Here is a 20,439-nt window from a genome sequence, read left to right as displayed (position 1 = left end):
ACAGAAGGAATGGGCCCGGGGGTCCCAATGAGCGCGGAGCAGCGTGAGGGGGCGGTGCCACGGCGCCCCCTGCCGGGCGGGAGGGGCAGCGGCTCCGAGCACCCTCTGGCGTTCCCAGCGCTCCCATTTCCCCCCAGTGCCACCCAGTGCCCCGCCACGGCTCTCAGTGCTCCCAGGGCCCCTCCAGTTCTCCCAGTGCCTCTAGTGCCCTCCCCAGTGCCCCCCACTGTCCCCGGTGCCCCTGGTGCTCCCTGTGCCCCTCATGCCCCAAGCAGTCCCCAATGCCTCCAATGTTCCCAGTGCTCCTCCCAGTGCTCCCAGTGCCCCCCTGGTATGCCCTAGTGCTCTTCTCAGTGCCTCCCCCGTGCTTTTCCTACCTTCATCACCCCATTGGCACCCTGAGCCTGTTCACCCTGGAACCTACTAATGGCCCTTTGAGCATTGCCAGGCTGAGTGGCCACCTGGGGCTGCCTGCAGCCTCAGGCAGCCCTACAGTGCCCTCACCATCAGCCCTGCTGTCCCTGCCTGTGTTGGCCCATGGACGCCCTGAGCCCATTCACCCTGGAGCCTACTGATGGCCCTTCACGCATGCCAGGCTGAGGGGCTGCCCTGGGTTGCCTGCAGCAACCTTGCTGTCAGCCCTGCTATTCCCACCGGTGCCGGTGCTCTGCAGGGGCAGAGCCGGGGAGCAGCACCCTAACCCCCTCCCTGGGGCCAGCCTGGGACACCCCCCCCACCCCAGCTCCTGCCCAGCAGCCATGTTCCCAGGCAGACGCTGGAGGCTGGGCCAGGGTGGGGGGTTCAATAAAGAACATTTATTTTTGCGTGATGTCACCACGAACAGACACGGCATGAGGTATCTGAGAGAGCCTTTGGTATCAAACGCAGATGTTTACAGGCAAAAAGACTTTGGTTAATTAGCACGGCTAACGAAGAGGACACAGTCACGCGAACACACAGCGACACACGGCCTCTGCGGCCGGGCACCCCGCAGGACCCGGCCTCGCGTTTCGGCACCACCGGGGGCTTTGGGAGGGTTTGGGGTGCCCCCCCCCCAGCTGGATAAAACCCCTCTAACGCCAGGGAAAAAAAAAATCCAACCTGCTGTGTCCTGGCCCCCGTGGGCAGGGTGGATGAGGCTGCATCCCGCTGTCTGGCACCCGGAGCCCGTTCACCCTGGAGCCTACTGATGGTTACGCAGCAGGGTGAAGGGGAAGCTGGGTACTGGGGGTGGGGGAAACGGGCGGGAGAGGCGCGGCCGCCCCCAAACTCTTTGGTATCGTCGGTGCAAGAGACAAAGTGAGGTAGACGTTTTCCGCTCTCAGCGGACGACCCCCCCCCCCGACCCCCCCCTCCCAAAACTGGAGACAGGGACAGGCGGAGGGGGGATTGGAGCCAGGCAGGCACCCAGGCATCCGAGCTCCCTATTGCAGGGGGAACCCCCCCCCCCAACAGCCGCCCCCCCGGCTTTGTGCTACGGCAGGTGGGGGGGGGGAGGCGTCACACCCCCCCCCCGGCCTTAAAATCGCACTCGCGGGAGGGGCCGGGGGAGGAGGTCACCCGCTCCCGCAGCGGGGCTCGGCGCCGGTGCTCAGGCCTTGGTGCAGGCGGCGCCGGGGGCCGGCGGCTGCCCCTCGTCGAGCCACTTGTCGAGGCTGCGGCGGCGGGCGTTCATGAAGAAGTTGCTGACGGTGGAGAGCTCGAGGCCGAGCTGCTGGGCGATGGTGAGCTGCAGGTCCTTGGAGGGGCGCTGGTTCTCGTGGAAGATGGCGTGCAGCGTGCGCCGCTGGATGTCCGTGAAGACCAGGCGGTGCCGCTTGGGCACGGCGCTGCGCTCGCCCTTGCCCTGCTCCTGCTCTTTCCGCTTGCAGGCTGCGGGGCGAGAGGGGACGGGCAGGCGCTTGGGCTGGCCGAGCTGCCCGCCACGGCCCCCCCCCCGGCATCGGCGACCCCCTCGGCGCTGTCTTCTCCCCACCCCGACCTGGTCCGGCTCATGCCTTCCTCCTCCTCCTCCTCCTCCTCGCTGGGTGCTCGTGGGCTGCCAGGGCTGGGGTGAAGGGGGGCCGGGGGCATCCAGGCTGCTCTGCAAACTGCACGGGATGGGGGGGGTGAGGAGGGGAAGAAGGGATGCGAGGGAGGGATGCAAAAAAGGGAAGAGGGATGCAAGGAAAGGATGCAAAAAAAGGGAAGAAGGGATGTGAGGGAAGGGGTGCAAGGAAGGGATGCAAGAAAGGGAAGAGGGATGCAAGGAAAGGGTGCAAAAAAGGGAAGAAGGGATGCGAGGAAAGGATGCGAGGAAGGGAAGAAGGGATATGAGGAAGGGATGCAAGGAAGGGAAGAGGGGATGCAATGGCAGGATGCGAGGAGGAAAGGCCGGTGCAAGCCGGGATGCAGCCAGGATGGGCTTTGGAGGCGCCTGCAGCCCTGTCTCCCGTCCCGCTGCCCCTAGGGGTGCCGATCCCCCTGGTCCCCTGGTCCAAGCGCCCCGAGCAGGGGTGGGAGGGTGGCCGGGACTGCACCAGTTCCCGCGGGGCGCCTCGGAGAGCGATTTTCCCGCGCTATCCAAACCCTCCGCTTTGCAAAGAGGCCACGGGCGCCCGTCCCGTTGAAGGTTGGGGGGGGGGAGAAAAAAAGCCAAACTACAAACAAGCAAAACCAAAAATCCTCTTACCTTCCAACCGCAGAGCCGCCATGCGCTGAAATTCGGGCTCCTGCAGCCAGCGCCACATGCGCTTGAAGGTCTCGCGGCCGGACTTGAGCTTGCTCCAGGGCTTGGGGTTCCTGAGCAGGTCGGAGAGGGTGCCCTGCGAGCGGCACAGCACGCGCTCGGCGAAGATGGCCTGCGGGATGCTGTAGCGCTTGAGCTCGGCGATGACGCGCTGCGCCACCTCCTTGGTGTTGATCTCCTCCAGCGGGCCGGCGGGCTGCGGGGCGCCGGGCTGGGGGGCCAGCTCGGCGGCGCGGGCGCCTCCGTACGGGTGTGGGACGTCGCGGGGAAAGTGCTGCTCCAGCCGGCCGAAGGCGGCGGCGTGAGGCTCGAAGGGGCCGCCGGGGACCAGCTTGTCGCCGTAGGGGTGCGCGGCGGCCAGGCCAGGGCTGGGCAGCGGGGCCAGGCTCTGCCCCATGGCCAGCTCCTTGCCGTAGGGGCTGTAAAAACCCGCTGGCGGCCGCTCTTCCCGCAGCAGGGCGAAGCCGCCCAGCACGTTGCCCATGGGCACGCACTGGGGGTGAGGAGGAGGAGGATGGTGGTGAGACTGGCCGGGAAACTTGTCAGGCAGCGGCTGCAGCGGCGTCAAGGTGGTGTAGCTGCCGCCGGCACCCGGCGGAGAATCGGCCCCGAAGGGCAGCGCCGGGGCCAAGGGCGGCTCGGCCCGGGGGTACTCGGCGGCGTCCAGCACCGAGGCCACGAGCGAGGGTCGCGGCAGGGCTCTGGTGGGGCCGGGCAGCAGGTCTTGGTCCTGGCCAGCCATGTCGCCCGCGGTCTCCAACGCCAGCCGGACGTTCATGGCTCGGGGGTTAAGAGCATCTTCTCTTTATCTGCTTTGCAAACTCATTAATCTCGGCGGCAGCCTCCGGAGCGGGGCCGGGCCACCAGCCGCCGCGCCTGGGAGGGAGCCGCTCGGCACCCCGGGGTGGGGAGCACCCTCCGGTGCCGGGCCCGGGCCCCGGGGGGCTCCCCCGCCGCCCCCGGGGCTCCGCTCGCCTCTGCCGCCTCCCCGCTGCGAGACCCGGCGGAGGCACCGGCGGCGCCCGGGCGGCCTTAACCCCCTCGGCACCGGCACCGGCACCGGGGGTTGCTCCGGGGCCGGGGCACGGAGCCCCGTGCACGGTGCTGGGGCAAAGTGTCCGGAGCCCGGTGCAAGGTGCCTGGAGCCCCGGTGCTCGGTGCAAGGTGCCCGGTGCTGGCTGCAAGGTGCCTGGAGCCCCCTGCAAAGCGCTCGGGGCTCCTTGCCGTAGCCCTCTGCCCCGTGCAAGGTGTCCGGTGCCCGGAGCCCCGTGCTCGGTGCCCGGTGCAAGGGGGCTCGGACCCGCCCCCCCCTTCCTCGCAGCACGGGTCCCGTGCCCGGTGCTTGGAGCCCGGTGCTCCGTGCAAGGCAGCCGGTGCCCGCAGCCTTCTCGCCGCTCCCGGCTGCGGTTGCCCCCTCCCTGCCTGGGGGGGGGGGGGGGCGGACTCCGGTAGCGGCTCCTGGGGGGCAGCCCGAGCCGGGGCGGGCGGTACCGGGGCTCCGGGCGGTACCGGGAGCTCGCCGGGGTCCACGAGGCGCCGCCGCGTTAAAGCGGTGGGAGGCGACCCCCCCCCCTCCCCGGCGCTCTCCCTGCACCTTTGGGGTCAATCGGCGCAGATTTGGTTAAAAAAAAGCAAGAGAGAGAGAGAGAGAAAAAAAAGAGGAAAAAACTTGCAAATTGAAAAGGCTGTTGAAAGGCTTCAAGGTCCCAAAGTGTGTCCCCCTCCCAAGTGCTCAGGGACCCCCTGAGATATCCAGGGACCCCCCCAGAGGCGCTCAGGGACCCCTAAAGTGCTCAGGGACCCTTTGAGGTCTCCAGAGCCCCCCACCCCAGTGCCCAGAGACCCCCCCAAAGGGCTCAGAGACCTCCTGGAGACACCCATGGACCCCGCCAAAGGGCCCAGAGACCCTCCAAAGGGCTCAGGGACCCCCTGGAGGTGCCCAGGACCCCCACCCCCACTACATCACCTCCAATTGCCCCAGAAAAGGAGGGGAAGGACCCCCCCCATGGCACTCTCCGGGCAGCTCCTCAGTCTGAAATGCCTGAGCAGTGCATGCACAGGGGGCTGCAAACAGCCCCACAAGGGGGTGCAGGCACATACACCCTGCAGAAATACCCCCCCCCCCACGTACAGCCGGCCAGATCCATGCACAAATGCACTCGCTCTGCAAACACGACACCCGGCATCACACAGGCGTAAAGGCAAGCGTCCGTGCAGAAACCGCTGTGCGCAGGTACAGCCGGATAGGGTCAGATGTGGGCAGACACACTGAGCGACTGTCAGACGCACACAGACGGTTGGACACAGGCAGGCACACACACAGATGCGCAAAGAGATACCCACAGGGACACAGTCACACTGCACCATCAGATGCCACCATGCTGACACAGAGGTGTACAGCTGGACGCATACAGACAGACACGTGGATGCAGCTAGACGCATAGACACAGTCGGTCATAGGGACACAGACACAACCTCACAGGTACAGCCGGACACACACTAGCACAGATGGACACATACAGGCACAACCAGACACAGACACATAGACATAGTTGGTCCTAGATACACATAAGGACACAGTCAGACACAGTCATGCACATACAGCCAGACACATACAGACACAGATGGACGCAGCAATATAATTGGCCCTAGATGCATGCAGGGACACAGTCGCACAGATACAGCCAGATACACAGGCAAAGTCAGACACAAACAGGCACAACTGGACACAGTCAGATAGATAGACAATCAGCCCTCAACACAACCGGGGGCACTGTCAGACATAGTCACACATAGAGGCAGACACATACAGAAACAGACAGACACAGTTAGTCCTAGATACACCCAGGGGTGCAGCCAGATCAGTCACACAGATACAGCCAGACACAGCCAGTCCCAGATACAGCCAGGGGCACAGCCAGACACACAGATACAGCCAGACACAGCCAGGCAGACACAGCCACTCCTAGATACAGCCAGGGGCACAGATACAGCCAGACACAGCCAGGCAGACACAGCCACTCCTAGATACAGCCAGGGGCACAGCCAGACACACAGATACAACCAGACACAGCCAGGCAGACACAGCCACTCCTAGATACAGCCAGGGGCACAGATACAGCCAGACACAGCCAGGCAGACACAGCCACTCCTAGATACAGCCAGGGGCACAGCCAGACACACAGATACAGCCAGACACAGCCAGGCAGACACAGCCAGTCCTAGATACAGCCAGGGGCACAGATACAGCCAGACACAGCCAGGCAGACACAGCCACTCCTAGATACAGCCAGGGGCACAGCCAGACACACAGATACAGCCAGACACAGCCAGGCAGACACAGCCACTCCTAGATACAGCCAGGGGCACAGCCAGACACACTCGGTCCAAGATGCACCCAAGGCACCATCAGCCAGGCGCACAGCTACAGGCGGACCGAGACAGGCACGGGCCCCGGGCGCAGCCAACAGCGGCAACAGCCGCGCTTCCGCTTCCCGCCGGCCCCGGCGCCGGCGCCCAACGCAAACGGCTCAGCGCTGCCGGCCGAGCTGCCGCTCCGATTTAATTACGCCCCAAACGAGAGCTGAGCGTTGCCAGGGCGCTGGCTGACGACGTTCCTGCGCGGCGCTTCGGCGAGGAGGGAGCGGGTCCCCCCCAGCTTGGCCGGGGGCTGCGGTTGCCTCGAAGGCGCCTCGAGGCGCTTGCAGCTGCTCGCTGCCCCCTGCCACCGGCTGGCGCTCGGGGGGGGGTCCCGAAATCTCAGCGGCCGCAGCAACCTGGGGCAGACAGGGGGGTCCTGAGCCTGCAGGCAGCCCAGGCGCAGGAGGCTCCTCGCGGGCCGCGTTATGGAGCTCGTCTCTACCAGGGTCGGCCCTGCACGAGGGGTGACGGGGAGCATTGCAGCCTGCATTGGGGGGGGGGGGGGGGGCTGCCTGGCCTTGCGTGGATTTGCACATCCCTATACAGCCTCGCGCAGCTCTGCGTAGCTCTGTGCTGCCTTGCGCAGCCCCACCTGGCCTTGCACGGACCTGCACAGCTCTGCGGGGGTCTTGCACAGCCCTACACGGCCTTGCAAACCGCCCCCCCCCCGGCAAAAAAACCCCAGGGCCTTGCACACTGTGCATGGCCTCACGCAGACGTGCACAGTCCCACAGGGCTTGGCACAGCCAAGCACGGCTGTGCGTGGCCTTGCACAGCCCTCTACGGCTTTGCACGGCTGTGCACAGCCGCGCACGAGCCTGCACAGCCCCACACGGCCTTGCACAGCCCCGGCACGGGGTAGAGCTGCAGGCTGAGCAGCCTCCTCGGCCCCGGGGCCGAGGCTGGGCACTCTGTCTGTCCCACACGTGGAAAGCCCTGAACGGAGGCGAAACGCCCCTGGGCCCGGCGCCTGCGGCCGGTCGGGCCCCGAGCCTTCGGCCTCGGTGCCGCCGTCTCCAAGCAACTGCCTCTGCCCCGGCGTCTTGCAGCGCCGGCCGATCGATGGAGCAGAAAATAAATGGGCCGCAGCCATGTGCTGCTCCTGATCCATTTTTTTTCCCCCCTCTTTCTTGCAGGTCCTTGATGGATTCCCAGTGGCCACCTCCGGCCAGAGAAGTACATTAACCCTTTGCGCCCCGGGCAGCGTGGTGGGGAAGGGAGCGTCCCGTGAGCCCCGAACCCCATCGTGCCCTGGCGGTGCTGGATGCACACATGCACCCGAACATGGATGCACAACTGTGCACACGCACGCAGGGATGCATGGGCAGACCCGCGTGGAGATGGACAGGCGGATGCATGCACACGCACCCAGGCGGGCACACATGGATAGACACATTGACGCACACACGGCTGGACAAACAGAGGCAGGCACAGAGGCACGGACAGACGCACACCCGTGCACGCCGACGGACACCCGGCTGCTGCACACATGGGTGCTGAAACACACATGCACGCACACAGGTGGTTGCACACAGCTGGACAGATGCACATACCCGCACACATGTGCAGATGGACAGCCGGACGGACGCACGCACAGCCGGACGCACGCACACCCACAGAGCCATGGCTCTGCTGGCCTTAAAACCCCAGGGCACGGCAAGAGAGCAAAGGCGCGGAGGACGACGCCAACGGCGCAGGGCCCTGCGGCTGCCGCGGGTCCGTCTGCGGTGGCACCCGCCGCCGCGCGTCGCAGCCTGACCCCTCGCTTTTGCCTGGATGCGGTGGCACCCGGCGCTGCGCTCCCCATCCCGCTGGGTGCCAAGGGGGCTGGTCCCGGTGGCCTCCGCAGAGGCAGCACCACCAGCTCGAGGCCCCGCGGGGCGGGGGGGGGGGGGTTCCCTTCATGCACGGGGACAAAAAAAATAAAATAATAATAAAAAAAACCCCCCAATTTTGGGTGCTGACCCCAAACTCAGCGGCGGATCCCGCCGGCCTGCCCTGGCCGAAGCCACCCGCCTGCTGCGCTTCGCTCGACGCTGCCCGCCCTCCCCTGGGCTGGGGGGGGTCCCCGCACCCTGCCAGCACCCAGGGGCACCCCGGGCCTGCGGCGTCCGCCCCTGCTTCCCGGGAAGCCGGCAGGCTCCCGCGCGGGTTCCCATGGTTACCCGGATCGATGGGGGCTATCGATCGGCCTTGGGGGGTCGAGGAAGCCAGCGTGGGAAAACGCAGGGAGTGGGGGGGGGTGTGCAGCACCCTCGGCCCCCCCGGTGCGGGGACCCCCCCCAACCCCGGCGAGCGCCAGGGACCCCTTCACGGCGCCCGTGCTCACCTGCGCGCTGGCGGCGGCCGGCGGGGAGCCCCGGCGCGGTGGCCGGGGGGGGGTAGGACCGCCGGGTGAAGCATCGCCGGCTGCGGGCCCCCCCGCCCCGGCCGGCCGCCTGGACAGCGTGCGGGTGTGCGCGTGCGGGTGTGCGCGTGCCGGTGTGTCCCCGAGACCCAGGCGCATATCGCACCGCGGCATCGATCCCCGCTCCCCCCCCTGGCCCCCCCCCCACCCCCGGCAGCAGATCAATGCGGCCCCGATCGATGCGCGGGGTGGGAGATGCGCGTGCGCGCGCCGACGTGAGCAGGGGGGCTGAGCACCCTGGCACCCCCCCCACCTGCACCCACGCCACCGTTTCGGGGCCTCCCTGCGGCACCTGCTTTAAAACCCCCCCAGTGATGCCTCGAAGGGGAAACCAAGGCACGCGGAGCGGCTATTTCCACCCATGGATGGATGGACGGACAGGCAAATCGGGTGTCCTCACTCCTCAGTGAGGCCACCTGGGGGGCTGGGTGTGCATCACCCCCACGCTATCCTCAAAGGCTTTATGGGGGTCCTGTCCCAGGGGCCACCTCCACCTCCTAGGGAGAAAAAAACCCACATTTTAAGGATTTTTTCCCTATATTTAATCAAAGGAGCTTTTCCTCAGCAGCAGGGCAAGCCGCTCGTTCACGGTGTCTCTTGGGGGACGTCACTGCGCGTCACCCAAAAGGGTCCCTGTTGGCCAGGGCCTTGCTCCCGCAGCAGCACCCTCCCTTGCCCTGCTGTGGGCGCAAAGCCCCCTTTTCTCCCTTTTCCACCCCAAACCCCCGCAGGCAGCAGGCAATGCTTGGGGGCGACGGACGGGGTTTCCCTTTGCCCCCAGCTCGTTGCTCGGGGACCGCAGGGGGCACCCAAGGCGGGTATTCGGGGCACCCGTGGGTGCCGTTGCCAGGGCTGCGGCGCCATCGCTGCCGCGTTGACGGACGCATCGAGCCGCGCTGCGGACGCAAGGCGAAGCCGCGGCTCCTCCGCGCCCAAGGGAGCCGCCTGGGTTGCCGGCCTGGCCCCCCGCATGGGTAATGTGAGAGGATCTGGCTCTAGGGTGACTTCCAGTTGCTGTGCCCTGCGATTTCCCCGTTTTCCCCTCCTCTTGCTTTTCTTTCTTCTTACGGAGGCTCAGGCTGGGGGAGCAAGGGCACCTATGAACCCCACGAGAGAAGAAGGGAAGGGTTTTTTGGAAAGGATTCGCTTTAACTAGGGAAGTTCTGGAGGTTTCTAGAGCATCTTTGGGGTCGCTGGATCTCCCAAGACGGCGCAAAGTCACACTGGGGCCTGGGAGAGAGGGAAGGGAGGCCGGAGACAGCAGCACCCAGGCAGAAATGCAGCAGCTGTGGCCCCTCCATGCCCCCCTTTGCAGATGCTGCTTGGCCAGGGCGAGGAGCAAAGGCTGAGACCCAGCAAGTTCGGTGCATGCATGCCACTGAGCCACTTACTGCGACCTTCGCAGGCTTGGAGGACTCCGCCGCACCAGAGAGCTGTGAACACACATTCAAATGTAAAACCCTTTTATTATAAAGAGCAGTTGGACCCACGGGGGCTACGGACTACAGATTTAAATACCCAAGACTCCCTCAGGGTGCGGCAAAATACATTAACGCTCACAAAAGGAGATTAGAGAGGAGAAAGAAAGAAAACAAAAAAATCACAGTTTAACTTTTCCTAAAGTGACTTATCTCTTCCTAAAAAGAGTCAAGCACAGCCCAGAGCACGGCTCAGCTGGGCAGCGATCTGGCCCTGGAGAGCGTCTCGGGAGCAGGTGAAGGAGACCACCGGCTGCCTGGCCCTTTCACCTGTCCTCTCCTGCCCGCTCTGCTCCGGGCCAGCGCCTGGGAAGTACTTTTCCCTCGATGCCGATGAGCTCTGAAAGCTTTTGGCTTTCCCTGGCAGCCCCCAAGCAAACGCTGGGGACCAGGGAAATGCCTGCGGCATCCAGGCAGCCGGGAAATTCCTGGGAAATTCTGGCTCTGGGCTGGGATTACGGACACCCTCGGTGCCCCAGGCTTGTGGCTTGAAATGGCCCATCTCTCAGCACCCCTCCTGTCAGAGCTACCTAATAAGTACATGAGTGTGTTTAGCTACATCCAGGTTTAAAAAATGAAAGTCAAAAAAACAGTGAACAGCTCCTTTTCACAGATCTGTGGCAAGGTCTTGGCTTCTCCAGCCAGTAAATAGGTCAGAACCTGTCCATGCGGAAACGGCAGCCACGGCATATCCCAGAACACACTTCCTCCATGCTCCCCCAGCAAGCCGAGGGCATCCCAGGAGTCACAGGCCCCAGAACTCGGTAGGAAGGAGGCTGGACAAACAAGTGTCACCCTCACAGTGAGCCCCAAAAGACAGCAGCATCCCTAAATCCTTCCAGCACTGAATCGCTCTCCCTGCCCCGTCAACTTCCCAAAGAAGTCCGTAAGGAAAAACCCATCTCCCAAGTAACTCTGCAAACAGGACGTCCTCCCTGCCCCAAGGCTGGTCTCAGAAACCTCCTCTGCTTCCAGTGTAAAGCCGGCGAGAGCAAGCAAAACCTTGGTGTTCACGTGTGAAAGGCAGTCATGGAGCCAGCCCGGGCGCCAGGAGCGCATCCCAGGGACGGCAGGGAGCAGAGGCTGCTCCGCTGGCCCATTTCTAGCCTGACTTGGTCTGTTTTCACCGTGGTTTGGACCATTTGAGCAGTTTGGTTCCTGCGCGCAAAGCCAGGGCCGAGCGGGGCCCAAGCAGCGCGTAAGCTCACAGCCCTCCCAGCTTTGTGTTGCTCTGAAGAGAGGGAAGTACGTTGGTGAGAAGCACCGCAAGGGGATTTAAGAGCTGTAACCTCATCTCACCAGAGGCACAGGCACAGTTTAGATGTGTCATACACACACACACACACACACACACACACTCATCCTTTCCACCCCTGCCAAGGGAAGGCGCGGGGAAAGAGCTGAACACACAAGCCCCAACAGAGCAGAGCCCACCCGGTGCTACAGGAAGTTCTGTGCCCAAATATTCTTGGCCCCGTGTTGAGAGGGTGAAGCTCCGCTGTCCAGTTTGTGGGGCTTTGGGGGGTGATTAGGACTTGTTGAAAGCCGCCAGGACGGCCCAGATCATCTCTGTGCCTTTGGCTTTGGGAGCTTCCATCTCAGGGTCCAAATCCAGGAGGTCCTTGGACCTGTTCATAGCCAAGTCGTACTTGTCATCTGCCAGGCTGGCAAAAACATTTTCCAGCACGTCCGAGGAGTGGGCCAACACCAGGAGAGCCAAAGTCCTGCGGTCCATGCGGTGGGGGTCATTCACCCAGCGCTCCAGCATGCTCTCCTGGAGCTTCTTGACCAGCCGCTGCTTCTCAGTGGCATTGCTGACGGGGTGGGTGGTCATGTCAAAGAGCAGGAAGTTCTGCTTCTCTGTGGTGAGGATGCCTTTCTCCACCAGGTTCTTGGCTATGCGTTCACGGACATTCCTCAGCTGGTACTGCAGTTTGAAAGGGTTCCAGGTTTCTCCTGCAGGAGAAACGATCCAATTTGGCCCAGGGGCAGGCAGAGCCTTGCCCTCTGTCCCACCCACAAGCTGTTCTTCAGCCCCAACTCCCATGCTATTTCCTGCCCAGGATGATCCATGTCCACAAAGCCACAAGTCCCTCTTGCAGGAACGCTTTTCCAGCCTCTTCCTCCTCCTGTCAGCTGCACTCTGACCTGCTCTTCCTTGCTATCGCTGCCCTGGCTCCCCATAACTCCATCCCTATCAATTCCCATTGGCAAAGCTCCCAGCAGCTCCCAGCAGGTGCAGCAGCCTGAGGTGGATCCCTTTGCAAAATCCCTTCTACCCAGAACCTCAGGACCCAAGACTCATTAAAGACTCAGCATTAAAAGTAGATGATGAAGAGCAAGGTCCAGACTTCCTCTGAGTTCCCAGCAAATAAGATCTGGAAAACCTTTCCCTGCTCCCATGTTCAGCCTTCCCCTGTTCTGCCAGGTGTTCTCAGCCAGGTGTTTTGCCTGTCTCCAGTCAAGCCAGGGCATGGCCAAGCCACAGAGAGGAGATAGGATGCAGGGACAGGCCCAGAAAGAACTGGAGCGCCCATGTCCCTAACTGGGCCTACCAGTGAGCAGCTCTATCCAGGTCTGCACTGTTTCTGCAGACTCTGTAGCCTTGATGTGGCGGAGGGTCTCATCCAGCAAGACATCACCAGTTGGAGCATCTGACTTTAAGACCACCTAGAAGAACCAAGTGAAAACATGGGGTCAGACCGGGACACAGACTTGCTGCCTCGTTCCCAAGAGATCACCAAGAGACCCAGGGTTCAACCCTGCTTCTGCAAAGCACGCTAAAACCAGATCTGACAGGGGTGGGTGGAGCCCAGGCTGCAATCAGTGGAACTGCAGTTACACAGCTGCCACCCAAAGGCCTGGAAGGCATTGTCAAGCTCCAGGGAAGGTGCTGGTACTTGGAGCTGTTTGACCAGAGCCTGCTTGAACACAAAGCAGGGCTCAAAAGAAGCCACCCCAAGTCTGGATCAGAAAGCTGGCTGAGAGGCCAGGAAACCTGCCCAGGGGACTTCAAATCCCAGCCAGATCACACAGGGGGTCTGAGGCAGGGCAAATCGCTCTGCGGTTACTTTTCCTCCCAACCTCAGCTCGGACTATCTAAGGTGAAGGACAGACCAGCTCCTGCGGTACCTTTACCTTCCTGTCCAGCAACCGCTTCTTTCTCATGGTGAGCGGCTCCAGCTGGATCCGGCCACGCAGCGCTAGTTCAATGAGGATGCCGCCTCGCAGGCCTGAAGAGATGCAGTCATTCCAGAAGGACGTGTAGCCCTGGGAGAAAGGGATGATAAGGGGAGAAAACACAGATGAGTGGATGTGGCAGTGCTGGTGCTGCTGGGCTCATTTCCCCACCCCTCTGAATCTGGTTCATCTGCTGCATGGATTCATGCCCTTCTTCCTAAGCCTAGGTCATAACATCAAAGAGAGAAAAAGGCTTTCCCCAAGAGGTGAGAAGGACTTGACAGTCTGCAGGGCAAGGTAGTACCCTGCAGTTAAACCTCCTCCCCGTCCTAAGGCTCAAACCCTCCTCATAAACATTGAGCAACTCAGCCCATGCACCTCGTACTGCACTTCTGGCCTCACAGCACTCCCCTTTGCTAGGCAGCCCAGGTGTGAGACCAAGCGCTTAGTCAGGCAGCTACACCAAAAACCAGATCTCACAAAAATCTCATCAGGCTTGAGCAACAATGAGAAAAATATGGCCCCTTTCACCTGCCAAACTCCTTGCAGCAGAACATTGTTGCTGCCCCAAGGGTTAGGAGCGCTGGATTGTAACTGAAGGGATGCATGTTTTGCTCTATCCTCTTCCTCATGACCTGCATGTCTCCTCCCTACATGTATGTGGATGTGCAAATGGGAGGTGGAAGGTGAAACCAGCTCTTTTCCTCGACCTCTCCTCAGTAAAGGGTCAATTCTGCGCCCATGACAAATCAAACCCTTTGGGAACATGCCCTGAATATGCCTCCTCCCCTGCCTCCCTGCAACGAGCTAGAGGTGGCTCAGCGGCTGGCACAAGCAGCATCCAAGGAGCAATAACCGTTTTCCAAAAGGTCAGCTTTCCCAGATTTTCGTTATCCCAGATAATGAGGCAGCTTAAGAAAACATGAAAGCCCCTGCCAATTCCAGGCACGCCGTGAGAACAATTAGCAGTACTAAGATATTGCTCGTCAGGCTTATAAAAAGAGTTCTCCCAGCTGTCTGCAGCTTCGTCTTAAGCCCAAGGTGTACAAACTGGAGCAAACGTGCACAGCTCCCATTAAGGGGCAGATGAGAGCTTCTGCGGAGCCCTCTCTGGATTCCACTTTGCCTAATTACATCCCACTGGCTTAAATCCACCCTGCAGATTTCTGCAAGTCAAAGCAGGATTTCTAGCTGAGGAGGAACGATCTGTGCTCAGCGATGCTGTGGACTGGAAAATATGTGCCAGCTCTTCCCCCAGAAGTGGGCAGATTTGGCTTGGGGGTGCCACGGTCAGCGCGCTAGATCCTACACAGCACGAAAGCAGTGCAGTTTGGTGATTTTGATTAGATTCACTCAAACTCGCACCAGCACGTTCCACGTCTGGCCCTGAGCACTGTTTTCTCAGCCCAGCATGGAGAGAAGGGTTGCTATATAAATCTCCCCACCCCTAAAGAGAGCCATCATTCAGCGTGAATGGCTATCATCTTGACTCAGGCAACACAAGCTCTCCAGCAGCCGGTTTTGAGCACGCACGTGACGTGAATGCCTGAAGACCGCAACAATTTTCACCCGTGACCCTGAGCTTCCCACACTCTCCTGGCATGACCACACGGGTCCTGACCCTGAGAAGTGCAAGCACCACACTCTGGCATTTGGCAGAGCGACAAGAACGCGCAGAGGTCTGGAAAACATGACCTGTGAGGAATAATCCATTGAATTGGGGTTTTCAGGCTAGGGAAGAGAAGACTAAGAGAGACTATGCTAAAAAGGTTCAAATATATAAAAGGCAGCTGCAAAAAGGAAAGGAATATTCAGCTCCCCACTTCCACTGTGGATTAGACGGAGTCCTGGGCTAAAACTGTAGCTGTGGAGGTTCAGGCTAGCACTAAGAAAAACTAACTATACAGACAACAAAGCCTGGGGATAGTTTGTCTGTGCTGGGGCAGGGAAAGGAAGTCTGTATCACTTGACATTTAAGAACAAATTCAACTCATGTTTCTCAGAAGAGAGCCAATCGTGAGTTTGAAGCAACGTGACAGACAACCTAGGCAACCTCTCGAGTTCCCTTCTTCCACCTTTATCTTCTTATTAGAACAATGCCTAGTTGTTGCAGCCTGGTGACTGTTTTATTGTGGCAGGCCCTGCACAAACGTCGGAGGATGGTCTTCAGATTTCGAGCAAAACGGACAAAAGGGAGGGCTGGAAGGAGAGACTTGTCTAGGCAAGCAGCGGAGCTGGAAACAGAACGGGCACTTGCGTTCAAGGTGAGCCTGACTGAAGCGTGAACAAAACAGGATGCAGAGTCCCAACGTACTTATTTACACTGGGACGCTGATATGCCAGAAACGCCGTGGCCTGTTCAGGGTTGTAACTCCCTTTTTTGTTGATCTTTTTCCTTGTAGGAACAGGGAAAAGGGGAGAAAGGGCATGTTTTAAAGTTACTGGGAGACTAAAGGCAAAACAAACCAGTTAAGTCCCCTTTGCTAAGGGAACAAAGTTAAGAACATGCAGCCCTCCTAAACAGAAGTTTTTACAATCCACAAAGGTAAACTCTTGTTCCCAAAGCGGCTGTTTATACAGTGCGTTTTGACACCGGATTGCTCAGCTTGCTTAACCCGGAGAACCGTAAAGAAACTACAATTTTTATTTGCTTTCTTCATTTCCTTGTGAAGACAGACAAAGAAACCCTTCATCCTTGCCCTGTTAAGACCTGCTAAGTTTTGTCCACAGGAGACGCACTGTTTTTTAACATGTGACCTTTAGAAAGAAGTGCTCCAGAAAAGGGCTTGGAGATTACTGAAGGTTTCAATTTACTGGACTGGAGGGAACACCCCCCTGGAAAGTTTTAAGGGGCTCTGAAATCCAAAAAGTTGAAAGCTCCTGGGTTAATTTCAGCTTCTGAAATCAGACTGGTTACAAACGTCAGGCTGGTGTGCAGCCAGTTTCTCCCACATGGAGAGACTGGCGCTTAAAATAATGAAATTACACTGTGAGCTCATTGGATTTGGCTAAAATTTCCTAGTTTTTCCAATCATCAAATCATGTGCCAATGACAGAGCTGGGAGAACCTGATGCCTGGGGTCCCAGCTCCCTACCAGGCTGGCAGGCTATTGCTACTTCTGGTTTTACAGACTTTGAGATGGAGGAATGCAGAAGGACGGACAAAAAAAAAAAAAAAAGAAAAAGAAAAAAGTGAAAAGTTTTTTCCAGGTGATTAGAGAACCTTTCCTACATGTTCTTTAAGGAATGCTTTCAGAGTGGGAGAGGCATGCAAAGGAAGTAGAAAACAGCTACCACCTTGGAGGAGAAAAACACGCAAAGCGGAACGGAGCTGTTTCGCCAGTAATCCTCCCGTCCCGAGGAACCTTGAGAGCTGCATGCTCAGTGACTGGCTAAAATGCATGTCCGGCAGTGGTATATCAAACATTAACTCAGCAGACAATGCCACCTCCCCACAGGAGAACCAAGCCAGAAGAAAAAAAATGGCTGAAGAACCACCCTAAAAGCCCTATTTTTGAGGGGGGACAATGACATTTGTCAATTCTGACATCAACACAATCGTAAAGAGAGGATTTTGGAAAAGAACATGACCCTACCTTCTCCAATAGGCAAATCTGATTTTTGATTTACAGATCCTTGGCTGAAGTTCTGGCTTGCTGGGTTCTAGTCTAGTTAAACTAAGCAAACAGGGAGCCAGGCACTTGACTTTACTCCAGAGACCCCAGTCTCCTCCCAGAGCAGCAATAAATAGGGAGGAGGATGGACTGAGAGCCTGCATGCCTGAGTTCTCACCTCTCTTCTGAGAGGGCAATGAGGAACCAGGCAGAAATACACATTAACCGAACCAGGAATGCTCAGTGTTGTCCAGGAAGAAAGCAGACCATGCCATGCTCCCAAAGCACTCTCTAATATTTGCTCCAAAGTTATTTGTGTGATGTTCCTGTTACAGCCTTGCTCTTCTGTTACTTCCTATTCAGCTTGGTGAGTCCTAGATCTTATCTAGGCTTGTTCAACAGGGCAGCTACAAGCCTCTGTCACTTATGCAACCACACCACAGCTTTAACAGCTACAACGTCTCCTTTCCTCAGGGCAGGAAGATGGACTCACACAAAGCACTCGAAGTGGAGCTGAAAAAAACAGCATTTAAGGCTCTCCTCGGCCATCGTCATTCCAAGAAATACCCTGGGCAACTGGTTAGCTTCTTTGCCTCAATTTCCCCATCAGTTTGATAGGAATAAAAGTATCACTTTCCCCCAAAGAGATCAAGAAGACGCATGCATTAAAGAAGGTGAAGCACGTAGACGCAACAACAGATAAGTGCTCCACGGCTCAGAGCCAAGTGATTGGAGAATTCAGTACAAGATACTGTCTTTTCCTGTCCCAACGGCTCATTCCAGGCAGACTTGAGCAACGAGTTGCTACCAGCTGATAAGCACAAAACAGATCAGTTTGCTCACATGCACGTTCCAGCAGAGACCATCCTCTCTCTGAAAACAACCATCTGGGAAGTTCACACACTGCTGCCCAGGAAAGCTGTAAAACTGGCACACATCAGGCAAGGCAAGTGCCTCTTTTCCCCGAAGCCTGGAGCTGCAAGATGCCATTCTTCCCTGGCTAAGGACATGGACACTCTGAAAACAGAGACACCGCTCCGACCTCCCTTATCGTTTCCATATTCAAACTTATTCTGCACCTGCTTTAAACTCCTGGTCCAGCTGCACTCTCTCGTCTTGTCTCTTCTCTCAAAACTTGCCCCGGCTGTTTCTGGTATCAATTTTTAGAAAAGTGTAAACAGTGCTCAAAAGACCTTCGTGTTTCACCTGCTGGTTTCAGATAGGAAAGCTTATCTACGTTTGGGAAGAGGACATTTACCATCTGACACAAAGCGTGGCTTCTTTTACCGTAAGTCTTTGGCCATGGCAAAGAATAAACACGTCTCTGCTCTGCAAATGGCAGTAACGTAATACTATATTGCACCTCTCATCTCCAGCTGTCCCTGCGGCAGAGCTGATGGGACAGCACTTGCAAGGTCCTCATCAACTGCTTCTGTATACAGCTCCACAGCTAGGTTTCAGCTGCAGATGATGGTGGCTTGAGCTTAGTAGGCCGACCTTGTACTGAAGTGGATGCAGAGGAACTCGCACAATCCCTTCCACTGCATATTGAGAACCTCCTTTCCAGATATGCCAAGACAGCACTTCCACTACTACACGTGCAATAGCGCCAGTGAAAAATGCCTTACTTCCTTGTCCTTCAGTCCCAGAAGCAGCACCTCTTCCATGAGGGTGAGGCGGATATCTTTGGAGTCATTGGCGTCTTCATCTTTCAGGTCTCTGTCCGCAGCCGCGTCTTCCTCGCTGTCGGGCTTCTTGTCCGAGTTCTTTCCTCGTCCTCGATGCGTTAGCGTTGTCATCTTCGCCTCCAACTAGGAGCACAGGAAGGTAAAGGCTGCGCCACGTCTAAACACGATGGGCTACAACAGCGCGAAGCCCTAAGACCTGAAACCCAGACTCCAGGGACGGATGCCCAAGGTTGAGGGAACCCTCCCCTTTTTCCCCCGGGAATTTTCAGCTCACCCCTCCCAGGATGGCTGTACAAGAGTCACCGTTAGGGAGTGGTTGCCTGTAACTTAGCGACACGTTTGAAGAGAGGACTGCACCTTCAGAGAGGGAACAAGGAACTTGAGTCACGACAAAATCTTTTGACCAAGGGGACTTCCTGGCCACGCACACGTAATGGAGAAGGGGTTAAGGCTCAGGCTCTCCCACCCAGTCCTGGATGCTGGATACCCAGCAGAGCCCCAGGGCAACGACAAAGGAGCACCTTCATCTAGGCTGTTCTCCCTTTTATTTTCCCTTCTCTACAACTTAGCTGCTCACAGCTGATATTTATCTGTTTAAGGAGCTTAATGAGCTGCCCCTTTTGGTTTCAAACTCCCAGGGTGCTAACCCAAAACCTTCCACAAACACCCTAAATCCCCAGCCTCTGCCCTATCCTCAACCCGACCCTCGGTCCCCAATCACCCTCTCTCGCAGGAGCAGCAGAGTCTCGTTAAAAAGCCACTGTAAGCCAGGAAAGGGGCTGAGATTTAAGCGCTACAAGGGCAGCGGGGATGGGGGGGGGGGAAGGAATATTTCCTGCAGCCTTTTTCCACACGCCGGGAACAGATTAAGAAGCCGGAAAGACACATCCACCTCCTCTCTCCCTGCAGCACAAGCCCCCACGCAGCAATAATTAGATTTGACAACTTTCCCCCCCCCCCCACCGAAACGCGCAAACTGCGAGGCCGACACGGGCCAGCAGCCTCCCTCCTCCTCCTTTCCCCGGCGGAGTTTCGGGCCCCTGAGAAACGCAACCCGGAATAACAAATCGCCCGGTTCAGCCAGCCTTACCCGTGCTCGGCGGGTCCCCCCCCTTTTCCCCGAGGCTCCTGCGAGCAAACTTTGGAGCCGGGGAAGAGAAAAAGCTTCCTGGGTGAGCCGAGGCAGGGGAGGGAGCAGCCTGGCGGCTTCCTGGGTGCCCGGTAAGCCAGCCCGGTGCGCAGCGCCGGCAAATGGGAGCCTCCAAGGCGAGGAGCCTCCAATGAGCGCGGCCAGCGGGCCGAGGCAGCGCGGGAGGCAGAGGGTGGGATTTCTCCTCCTCCTCCTCCTCCTCCTCTCCGGGAGGAAGGCACCGGGGTGTGGAGCAGCGCTGCAGGGCTCTGGCCCCGGGGCTTGGGGCAAGGGTTGCCTGTCCCCCTTGGGCTGGCAGCGCTCGGTCCCCGCTTCCCCGTGCCGCCTTGCTGGGCAGAGGGTGCTGGAGCAGCCGGTGCCTTGTGCAAATCGTGCAACGTGTTTTTTCACACGCACCTGGGTGAGGGCAAGGCTGCGGTGTTGGTCAGGCAGGGCTTGGTGGGAGGCTTCCGCCCGCAGAAAGCAGCTTGAGGCAGGGAAAAGGGGAGCCCTTGGCTGTAAAAGTGAATAAATACGTTCATAAATAGTTGCAAAGGAAATCTTGTTAAATCAGACTGCAAAACTGGCAAAGCCTGAGGCTACGCAATGACAGCGTTTGATAATTAAATCCCAGCCATCCGGTTCAGTGCAACGAACTGGAGAGAAATGAGCTGCTGCAAATCTACGAATCCCTCTCCAAACTGCCACTGAAGCCCACACCCGAGGACAGGCAGGGCTCTGGCTTTAAGGTAACCTTCTTGCCAGTGCAGCTAGTTTTCACTATGAAAACATCCT

The 20,439-nt window shown here is 58.8% G+C and overlaps 2 protein-coding genes across 3 annotated transcripts; both read right to left on the bottom strand.

Moving 5' to 3' along the window:
• Positions 1–1,591: 1,591 nt before the first annotated feature.
• Positions 1,592–3,602, bottom strand: LOC138062841 (hepatocyte nuclear factor 6-like). Its single transcript, XM_068921941.1, has 2 exons — positions 2,672–3,602; positions 1,592–1,872 (listed from the first exon to the last, which is right to left on the bottom strand). Exons 1-2 carry the CDS (start codon positions 3,504–3,506, stop codon positions 1,592–1,594), a joined length of 1,116 nt encoding a protein of 371 aa, XP_068778042.1. The 5' UTR covers positions 3,507–3,602.
• Positions 3,603–10,001: 6,399 nt separating this feature from the next.
• On the bottom strand, positions 10,002–20,033 carry GOLPH3L (golgi phosphoprotein 3 like). Of its 2 annotated transcripts, XM_068922513.1 has the most exons (6): positions 19,606–19,797; positions 18,790–18,872; positions 18,456–18,638; positions 13,172–13,303; positions 12,589–12,703; positions 10,002–11,989 (listed from the first exon to the last, which is right to left on the bottom strand). In XM_068922513.1, the coding sequence occupies exons 3-6, from the start codon at positions 18,624–18,626 to the stop codon at positions 11,562–11,564; spliced, it is 846 nt and encodes a 281-aa protein (XP_068778614.1). In that variant the 5' UTR covers positions 18,627–18,638; positions 18,790–18,872; positions 19,606–19,797; the 3' UTR covers positions 10,002–11,561. The 2 variants fall into 2 exon arrangements, with proteins under 2 accessions (XP_068778614.1, XP_009680774.1); XM_009682479.2 differs by lacking the exon at positions 18,790–18,872 and having other exon boundaries at positions 19,606–20,033.
• Between the last annotated feature and the right edge of the window lie 406 nt (positions 20,034–20,439).

Source organism: Struthio camelus, chromosome 30, assembly GCF_040807025.1.
Source record: "Struthio camelus isolate bStrCam1 chromosome 30, bStrCam1.hap1, whole genome shotgun sequence".
Taxonomy (NCBI): Eukaryota; Metazoa; Chordata; class Aves; order Struthioniformes; family Struthionidae; genus Struthio; species Struthio camelus.
This window is presented reverse-complemented; position numbering and strand designations above follow the sequence as displayed.

Excerpts from the sequence above, each read along its gene's own strand:
- LOC138062841 (XM_068921941.1), bottom strand. The coding sequence starts at position 3,506 with ATGAACGTCCGGCTGGCGTTGGAGACCGCGGGCGACATGGCTGGCCAG. Across the intron at positions 1,873-2,671 it reads GGCGGCTCTGCGGTTGGAAG|CCTGCAAGCGGAAAGAGCAG; the intron begins GTAAGAGGATTT and ends CTCGCCCCGCAG.
- GOLPH3L (XM_009682479.2), bottom strand. The coding sequence starts at position 18,626 with ATGACAACGCTAACGCATCGAGGACGAGGAAAGAACTCGGACAAGAAG. Across the intron at positions 13,304-18,455 it reads TGGGACTGAAGGACAAGGAA|GGCTACACGTCCTTCTGGAA; the intron begins GTAAGGCATTTT and ends CCTTTCTCCCAG. Across the intron at positions 11,990-12,588 it reads CTGGATAGAGCTGCTCACTG|GAGAAACCTGGAACCCTTTC; the intron begins GTAGGCCCAGTT and ends TTTCTCCTGCAG.